General features: G+C 29.3%; 1 protein-coding gene across 2 annotated transcripts in view; it reads right to left on the minus strand.

Moving 5' to 3' along the window:
- The window catches only part of LOC135928894 (F-box/LRR-repeat protein 2-like), a 28,515-nt gene extending 19,814 nt beyond the window's left edge, over positions 1-8,701 (minus strand). For both annotated transcript variants that reach the window (XR_010572399.1, XM_065465350.1), the window contains exon 1: positions 8,548-8,701. Coding sequence is in view for 1 of the 2 variants with exons in the window: in XM_065465350.1 (XP_065321422.1) it covers positions 8,548-8,577 (30 nt within the window). In the remaining variant the exon portion in view is untranslated. The remainder of the gene's footprint in view (positions 1-8,547) is intronic.
- Positions 8,702-10,839: the final 2,138 nt, after the last annotated feature.

The raw sequence follows: 10,839 nt of genomic DNA on the forward strand, positions 1-10,839 counted from the left end.
ATAACATTCACAATATGAAGAGACTTAATGATAAAGGTCACATTGCCAAAAAAAGCGTCAGGTCTGATTGGACGATCATATTAAACGATAAGCGACATTTAGAGACCAGTAGGAATTGTTCCACATAAAACATTGATTCCTTGATTCCTATTTGGAATGGTTGGTGTGCTCATTGCTCAGCCCCACAACCAAAAATAGCCGTTATATAATAATTTCAAGTTCATAAGATAAAATTGAATGGAAGAAGAAAACTAGCTATTGACCATTTCGATCTACCTACTCTGGTTGTTATTTAGGATAACTGTTAAAAAAATTAGCGGGAATTTATTCCATCATGTTTTGAATATCTAACCTATGGATTTCAAATATAATTAATATTCAAAGATTTTTTACTCCAAAGTTAAATACGGGAAATAGGAAACATGTTTGAAATACATTTCAGGTCTAAAATCAGATTTTAAAAAAAACGCGCCTAAAAAAATGATTCGAAAGTCGGAAAAAAAAATAACACGCTTGACGCTATCGTATACAAAAAAATGAAAGGTCGAAACACGTGTCATATAAGTGTCTTTCCGTTTTTTTTTGCGTCGCGTTTTAAATTTGTAAAAACAGAATAAATTATTTTGTTATTGACAAAAATATTTTAGACACCTATATTTTAACATCTAATATAATTGAACGATTTTAAAATGAAATTATAACTATGTAATTCATCATAAAAAGCGATTTTTTGTAATTTTGTAATGTAGTCCATTGTATAGATAGTAATTGTAAATATTATTGTTGTTGTTGCATATAAAATTCTTTGACCTAAATTTTTGATAACCTACCATTTGGAAAATCAAAAAATATTTATTTGTCTGTTTTAGAAAAGTGAAATATCGACATTTAAATTCATTATTTACGAATAATTCAAATTATTGTTCGAATAATTCGATATCCGTATCGAATAATAACAATGTTCGTATCCGATACATTACGAATAGTTTTATTAAAGTATTCGATTATTATCAGTGGAAGATTTGAATGAAGGTTGATAAATTTTTATTTTTAAATTAAAAATTGAGGAATACGAATCCCAGGGCCATTTTAACCGCGAGCAAACGAGACCTAATTCTATGCGCACAAATTTCATTCCCATTCCCCATGTATTGAGCCATCAGATCATTTTCCGTGCTTCCTACTAACCAGAGTTGTTAAAAGATACTTTTTAAATGGATCTAGATACAGATACATCGTATAAAATAATATCTAGATACCGATATTTTATTCAAAAATCTATCTAGATACAGATACCACATTTATATATCTAGATACAGGATCTAGATACTTGTATCTAGATCCTTTAACAACTCTGCTACTAACAATCAAATTCATCTTTAACAGGAAACGCTTACCGTAACGCTTCCCAACCCCCAAATAATATTCTGGCGGCAAAATTTAAGGGGTCCACAACAAAGGGAAGGGAGACATTTGGGGTGTCCGCAAGTTTAGGATCCCGTAAAAACGGAAGTCGGCGGTTTACGACCTTTATACCAACTCAGTGTTATACCTAAACAATATGTTCTAAGGAACTTATTCACGGTTCCCTTTAAGTGACGTAGATCGTTTAGCAATATGCCAAAAAATGATTCCAGAATTTGATATGATCGGTTCCTATCTTTTATCGTTATACGAGTAAAGTTAGTACGAAAGGACTGCTTTTAATTTTAGTACGCAAATTAACCGGAAATACTCCATCATGTTTTTTTTTAAATTCCCACCCACCCACCCCCCTCCCCTCACCCTCAAAGCAATACAAAAAAAATCTTTACTTTCTCTACTTACCGAACGAATAATTTTTTATGCAAAACTTTTATTTAAATTTCGAATTATCAATTTTTTCTTTCATTTTTCTGATATAATATTTTATTATTTTATTTTGTAAGTCAAGGTTAACAAAATAATCATTCATACATATCATATCATATCGCATCGCATCATAATAATGTAACATGTCATACTCAACATTCGAGAAACTTCGAAGTATTATTTTTAAAAAAATGTATAAAATATCGTAATGTATGCGTGACTCGAAAGGTTACGTAAACATGATAACATTGATATTTAAAATTATATGAGCCCTTGAATGCCGCCTGGTTTAAATCACGGAATGAATTTTGAAAGATTATGGGTGGGTTAAAATGAATGATTGACAGGGTTAAAGTTATCTAATCATAGACTAAGACTGGCATGTTTAAAAATTATATTGATTTAAATCGATCAAGCATATAAATCAATTCCTTTTTTTTTGTACGATTTTTTTCATCGTACCTCATTTTACTATATTTTGAATATTAGTACAAATGGGGTATCCGATTGTAAAAAATTTTGCTCCCTAACATCCGGCAAAAGATGATTGGATGAGTAGATGCCGCCTGATGGAAGCGGAAGGAACAAGACCCAGAGAGCGATCAAAGACACAAGCCAAGTGAAAATGCTGGATTAGATTTGTAGCGATGCTCAGGTCAGGACAATGAAAAATTGAGAAAGGTGGATCAAAAGGGAAACTGGTTTTCACGGATGAACATTGAAAATGGAACACTAAACGAAGTGTTGATCCCTAAATTTTTGGCGTAATAAACTCCTACTATAAAGATCATTTTAATTATTGTTAAAATGGAAGGAGATAAGATATCTAAGGTCTCGTTATTTCTTTTGCCCAGCTCGATAACTATTTATTCAATATTTTGTCGATCCAAGATTAAAAGTTTCTAAATATTAATCCTAAATCATGTATTCAGATTTTGATATGGCGCTTGATGCTAAGAAGCGGAGAAGAAGAAAAAATGGTACCAAGTTTCTGAGCCGCGCCTTGCTTCGAATTATTACTGAATAGCCACCAGCTGTTTAGACAGCTAGCTAGCTGCGATTAAAAAGTAAGAGAAATATGTAACGGTGAAAAGACCATAAAAATAGGGGTTTCAGGTAACACCCTGTTTAGCCTAAGTTAAACAACATTAAGTATCAAAATTAAGTCAGGACGCTGCTCCGACTTATAACCAGTGGTGTGTATCGCTGTAACGTTAGGCGTGAAAGGGCTACGTTTATTTTTTTAAAGGTAAACAATTTCATGTTTCAACTAACAAAACTACTTCGTTTTATCGGGCGGGATTTTTTTTTAAATATAATTTTGTTTTTTTTTAAATTAACAAATATTGTATATTAATTACGATAGGAAAACAGCTGTAATATACTGAAATGGTACCATTGTTCCCTTAGCAACTTCGCCTCGGAAGTTATTTTTCACCGGGGCACATCGGTTCTCCGGGTCGGTTTGGGGCCATTCCGGGATTGAATTTTTTTTTTATAAATTTCGAGCCGAGCCGGGTCGGGTTTAAAAATGGGAAAAAAAAATTCACATCCACCCGGTAAATTTTGACTTTCGTGTCTTCGATTTCGATGGAAAGGGAATTTGAAGAACGTAAAGGTCATTTATCAAAAACCGTAAAGATAAATTGTTCTACGAGTAACTGCCCACCCATCTCCCCAAAACCTTTATTATATAAGTCCGGCCAGGCTCGAATTTATTTAAACTAAGAAATTAATTAAAATTACTAAAATAAACGATACAATTTATATATGGGGGTCTAGTTTTCTACAAATAAAATCGAATACTTTTTATTTTACATAAAAAAAAATGGGAAATAAAATTCATATCCACCCGGTAAATTTTGACTTTCGTGTCTTCGATTTCAATGGAAAGGGAATTTGAAGAACGTAAAGGTCATTTATCAAAAACCGTAAAGATAAATTATTCTACGAGTAACTGCCCACCCATCTCCCCAAAACCTTTATTATATAAGTCCGGCCAGGCTCGAATTTATTTAAACTAAGAAATTAATTAAAATTACTAAAATAAACGATACAATTTATATATGGGGGTCTAGTTTTCTATAAATAAAATCGAATACTTTTTATTTTACGTAAAAAAAAAAGCAACATAAAATTGATAAATTTAAGATATATTTTTAAAAACAAATTTCTTAAAACCGAACCGGCCCGAATTTTATTAAAAAAAATTAGGCCCGACCCGGCCCGGCTCGGTGGAAATCGTGATAAATTTGAGAAGGCGAAATACACCTTAGTAAGAAGTAATTTGTAAGGGATATTAATTTTTATGAATTGGCAGTTTATCCTTTTATGATTTTCAAATCTTGTTCGTGTCATTTTTAATTAAATTCGTATTATCCATATCGAGGTATGATTTGACAAATTCCATTTCCGTATTTTTGAATATTGAAGGAATCAATAATGAATGCATGGTTATTTCGAAGCCCTGCAGTGCGGCACACGACCCAGGGTAAATAATGCACTTCTATCATCTCTCTTTATACTCTGTTTTAATTAACGCCAAATTTGAGGTCACTTTGATTCTCTGGTCATAAGACGCGACCGGTAATAAACGCGGATGGTGATGGCGGCGTGATAAGGATAAATAATAAAAACTATATCTGTTGGCATTATATATAATCATTTCATAAAGAAACTAAGGCTTCGTTTATAGTACCCGCTATGACGGCTTTAGGGCGAGGAGATGTCTATGGCTAAAGGATATCATAGTTGCATAATTTAGCATTACGTATTATGTAACTTAAGCTGCGTGCAGCGGTGCGCGTTATTTATGATGGCTGGCTACTATAAGTGAGGCCTAACGGACCCCGTGAGAATTTAAATAACCACGCTTATAGAGGGAGGGGAATGATGGAAGAAAGGGAAAGAAAAAAAATACCGACCAGCCAGCTCTTCAAATTCGAAGCTAAAAAAAAATCGCATTAATCCGTCAGCAGATGACGCGGTGAAATATATATTTTTATTCTTGTAAGGGTCACTCCGGGCCTAAAGACAGTTATTTTAAAAACTATGAAATTTTTCTTCAGTATTCCTTGAAGCTACTTTAGAAAAGCAATTACAGTTACTGGTTTATCCTTAACAAGTAACTAGTTGCAGTTACTATAGAAATCTGTTGATCAAACTTCCGGAGGATACACTACCCTATCTTAGATGAACCCCATACCATTTTTTCAAGTTATATATTTAGCCTTTTTTTAGTCACATCAATTAGAAACTTTTTTTAGAACTAATATATTTTTTTATACATATGGGATATGGACTTACGGCGATCCAGAGTCTATCAAATTTAAATCCCTTACCGAATGCGATCTTTAATTAATTTTATTTTAGCAGGAATGTATTTTCCAGCATGCTGTGAATACAGGGTAATTTCATAAAACTGATTTATTTTTTCATATACATATTTCATTTCTTTTGTATCGTTAAAATACAAAAAAAATGTAACTGTTATAGTAACTAGCTATAATTATTATTTAACCAGGGGCATATCACCTCTATTTAAAGAGATACTACCTTGCTCTGCAATATAAAAATTTGCAAACTAATCTTTTGGATAGTTTAATTTTTCAAAGGGGGCACTATATCATTAAATTTATTTTTTCTTACCCCCCCCCCCTCTCCCTTTGTCCTCAGAACTTTTTTTTTCCTTTTAAATAGATTAAATAAATTATTTTTATATTATAGTACTCAAAAAATAAAACGTTAATCGATTTTAGTGCATAAGTTTTGATAGACAACACTCAACTTATCAAAAAAATAGGTGATCAGAATTGCGTGAAAAGACGTTCAAGCCACCATTACACACAAATCGTAATAACTATCAAAGTGGGTGAAAATTAAGGCTCCGTTCTAGAATTAGAAAAACGCTTAGCACGTCATTTCCTAGAAAGCGAATTAAGCCAATCAAAAAATTGATTGATTTATTTAATATCGTAAATCGTTTTATATATAAAAAAAATAATAATTAATAACGAACTCGAGGTACTTACGTTAAAAAAATTGAACCCCGGGAGTTTAAAAAAAAATTTTTTTAGAAGAAAAAAAAAAATCGATTTGCTTTAAAAAAAAATTTGAACTAAGATTTATGACGTGGCATTAAGATTTATCGGTTAAAAATTGAATTGTGGAAATATCACTTCTCAAGGTGTGCAGGAAAAAAAAATTATTGGGTCGATAGAGAAGAGAGGGTTAAGAAATAAGTTTTATTTTAGTTTTAACCCCCTCTGATTTGTTTGCGGGTGCAGACACGCCCCAGGCTAGATTTTCTATTTAGGATTATTTTTTTTTTTTTAGAATATCATATTTGAGCATTAATCGATATGATATGAAAAGAATTGACCATTTTTATCCACTTCGTTTCTTTTTAGAAAAACGATATCCTAGGAAATAAAACAAAATATAAGATAATAATTTCTCTAAGAAAATTTTCCAGCAAAATGTAAATTAACCACCATGCAAATTCTTTGTGGGGGGGGGGGGCACTATTTTTTTTTTTGAAGTAAAACAAGCAGTCAGACACTAGAGTATAGTTCTTTAACTATTCTTAATTGAAAATTTGTAAATTCGAATAAGCTTAAAATTCTTATAAATGATAGATGTTCCCACTCTAAACTAAAAGTCTCTTAAGAGTACGATCTGCATAAAGGCTAGGAATATTGTTATACCAATTATTAACAAGATGCAAATCAATGTATACGAAGCACCGTTTTAATTATGAAAAAAAAAATTGGATCATTATTCGTACTCCTCTATTTCGACCAGACATGACATTTGCACTAGTGATCTGCATCGTGCCTAATTTTTTAAGCCCGACCCGGCCCGAACTCGATTTTTAGTAAGATTAGGCTCGAGCCCGGCCCGAAGCCCGTTTGGGCCGGGGCGGATTCGGGCCTAACTTTGTAGATCTCTAATTTGCACCATCACACGCCTCTGGCTTATTATATCAGATAAATTAATCTTTAAACCACTAAGTTGTTTTTAAAATGCAATTTGTAAATGCTTTGAAAGACTTTCTAAATCAAATTTTTTCCGAATTGAACGTTTCAACGCAGCGTTTTAAAACGCAAATCAATATTTTAAAATACAAAACGCAAACGTACTCAATTTAAACGAATGCAATTAAAATGCATTATTTGCGTTTTGAAACGCAGCGTTGAAATGTTCAATTTGTGAGCACTATTATAGATTTTTAACTTTTTTTAAAATAATCTGTTATCGAAATTTCGATATTAGAAAATGTATGATGTAAAAATTCCGTTTTTGTGTACAATTATAATTAAGCAATTGAGATTTTAAAATTGAAAAAATTATTGTTCCTTTCTTTGTTAACTTAAGTTTTTTTTTTTTTAAAAAGAAGAAGATAACAAAGAACAATGAGCATGGCAAAGTGGGAGGCTCCTTGGCAAAATCTGCATGGAAAATGCTACACTTAATCCCCAATCTGCCTTCTGTAAGAATAAATAAAAATAAATCATCATTATTTTCAATGAAAAGAATGAAGATCTTTAGGATGGAAAATCCTATGAGATTGGGAAATAGTGATTTCAGAATTTTTAACTGCAGTATATGTGAGGGGGTTTAATTTAATTATAATATTATTAAAGGAGTCTTGAATTCTTTATTATAATAGTAGCAAGTAAAGTAAAGTGTAAAATTACTTAAAAAATAATTATCATTTTAAATTTTTTTATAAAAAATACAATACGCTAATTATATAGTTAGAATCAAATATATAATGTAAGCCAGTCAGCGCATTGTAAGAATTAGCTCAAGGTTCAAAATAAAATATTATGGGGGGGGGAGGTCCTGATTAAGCTTATACGACGATTTAATTGAGAGATACACACATACAACTTTTTTGGCAATTATTGACACCAACAATATCAATGTGATGTCAGCTGATACTACCGATATCAATACCAAAATAAAATATTATAAAAATATAAATGTATATAGAAGAAGAAAAAGTTAAGATATAATTGATTAATATTATCTTATTTTTATATATGTAATTTATAATGAATATAGTAAATTTGTAAAAATCAAATAAATTAAAACTTAAAAAACATCTTCTTACTTATTCCCTTAATGGTTTAGAAATTTGTAGATCACTGTTTTTTTAAATTAATTAATGGCTTAAAATGGGTAAATTTAATTTCTTTTAAATATATGGGGGGGGGGGGGTCATTGCAATTTTTGGTAGGAAAGTATACACTAATATTGGCCTTTCAATCATATCTCTAATTCCCTTATATTATTAATATATAAGATATAATCTCCCATTCAATAGCTTTTTAGAGCACCTTAACTCTATATAAGAATTATTGGCAAATGTTATACAAAATAAATTAACATTTTTGAGATAATGTTTAACTTAAAAAAATGTAGATAACAAAAATTTAATTTTTATAAAAATAAATCAAATTAAAGTATGTATAAAATATTTTAATTTATTAGTTTAATCAATATCAATTCATCTATTTTATTTTAATTTAGCATAAAAAATTAATAACCCTTCCTATCATATTAATAGTAATGTTAGAAATATAGTAAACCTAGTAAGAATTAAAATAAATATATTCAAAAATTAATCAAATTAAGATAATAATAATCTAATTTTAGGTTATTTTTTAATGAATAATGTTTAAATCTTACATCAATTTTGTTTCGCGAAAAATGATTCATGCACTTATTTAAATGCAATCAATACATAATCAGATCTAAGGTTTCATATTGCAGTAAGACAAAGAAATTTTCATTCAATTATATGAAAAATAACAAAATCATATGATCGATATCAGATAGTTGATTTATAAATTCTACATGAGGAAAATATAAACTTTTATTAAAATAATCCCAAGTCCTTTTCTATTAAAACATGTGTTTAATATAACCTAGATCAGAACAATAAGAAATATATACCAAAAATGTTTTAAAACATCTAGAGAGTTCAGTAGAATAATAAAAACATTACGTTTATGAAACGTATATATATATTTAAATTATCGGCTAAATTATTGTTTTACTGATTATTATAGGCATGGAGAGAAGAGTGTATAAGTTAAAATATATAGATATGAAATAATAAATTTCCATTTGTTTCTTTATGGCGGTATTTTTATTTTGATAAGATTTCATTGTCCCGCGATGATTCCTTTTTAAAATTTTAAAACATAAATCTTGAATCTTATTATATCGAAAGCCTAATAATATTTATGAACACTAACTTTGAAAAGTTATTAACTCACTTGTTCATTTATCTACTTGATCAAAATTAAATCTTTAAAACCCTTTTTACACTCGATAGTACTACAGGATAAAGTATCCAGAGTGTTAAGAATTTTTTGATAATTTTTCATTATGAATATCTTCATCGATATATTATATAAACTCAGTAATCGTTTTACTTCCATTAATTTGAATATTTTGCACCTTATTTTCTCATCGCCACCAGAGACCCATTTATAACGCTTCAGTTTGGTTATGGTACAGTATGCAGAAAATGGTTACGTTCCAGTTACGGTTCTAAAGAAATATTTTATAAAGTTTCGATTAGGTTCAGTTAATTGTAAAGGTTTATTCATAATCGAAAATTATATTGAAGCAAAACCATAGAATAGTCTATATTATAATTTTCCGATGTTCTCACTACGTCATCGTGACGTGATGTTCGCTACGTCATATTTATTTTTATTTTTTTTATTTGTTGATTTTATTTATTTATTTTATACAAACAGATAAGCCTACCAACAGTCTAATTTATTTTTATAAAAGCTATAAAATCAAAATATAATTATAACCTTGATCATAATACAAAAAAAGAATAAAAATCATTAAGCATTATAAAAAATAAATTGTTAGAATTTACTTAGTATGATATTATTTTATAATTTAAACAAATTTATATTATTTAAGCATCCTCCTATGTATTTTTAAAGCTATCCATTTTGTCGGGCCGCACAATATGCCCTTTTATCTCTTATGAATATTTTGTCTAACTAACTGAAAAATATACAAAGTACATTTTTAATATTTAACTAAATTAATATAACAATTTTTAAGGATCCTACTTTTTTAAAAGCTTACCATTTTGTCGGATCCACCATTGCTCTATTATCCCTGCTGAATATTTTGTGTAATGCTCAAAAAAATATACAGAGTACATTATTTATATTATAAATAATTTTATATAGGGATTATTCCAAAATATCAATATATAATTACAATATTTATTTTTATTCAATTAAATTAAATTATATATTTATTCTTAAGGATCCTACCTTTTTTAACAAAAATAATAAACAAAAACCTTATGAATATCATACATAATAGGCTTGATTCCCCCAAAAAAATTTTTTGACGATTGACCTACAACTGTTAGAAATAAGCATCTAATATTGACCCATCTACTGGTTTACATTATTTTAATGTTTGTTTAATTTCAACAATAGTTTATTTATATTTTTGCCTGATTTCTTTAAATATTAACAATAGTTTATTTATATCTTTGCCTATTTCTTTATTTGTCCAGGCTAACCCTAATCCCTCACATTGCTATGAAACATGATGAATCTATTATTAAAGATAAACAAAGAAAATAATGACGATTAAAAAAACGCCTTACCCGTTCCAGAGTTACTGGTAGACAAATTAATAAAGAACTACGCTTGAAATGAACTCATCTGGAGGTTTATTTTGTTTTTTTTATCTTATGTTTTATATCTATGTTTATTTTATTTACACCCAGTTCTCCAAATGATATTTCTATCACCACTACCACAATCCTTATGCCACCTCCGCCTATTTTTTAACAAATATAAGCATTTAATTCCGTACAATCATTCACTTCACTAGGAGTTAATATAAATTTTACTTTCTCCTATTCTCTGAGAAACTTTCATGAATATTTAGAGGAATGTTCAAATTTGAATGTAAAGTACGACCAAT

This window comes from Gordionus sp. m RMFG-2023, chromosome 4 (assembly GCF_954871325.1).
Source record: "Gordionus sp. m RMFG-2023 chromosome 4, tfGorSpeb1-WG-v2, whole genome shotgun sequence".
Taxonomy (NCBI): Eukaryota; Metazoa; Nematomorpha; class Gordioida; order Chordodea; family Parachordodidae; genus Gordionus; species Gordionus sp. m RMFG-2023.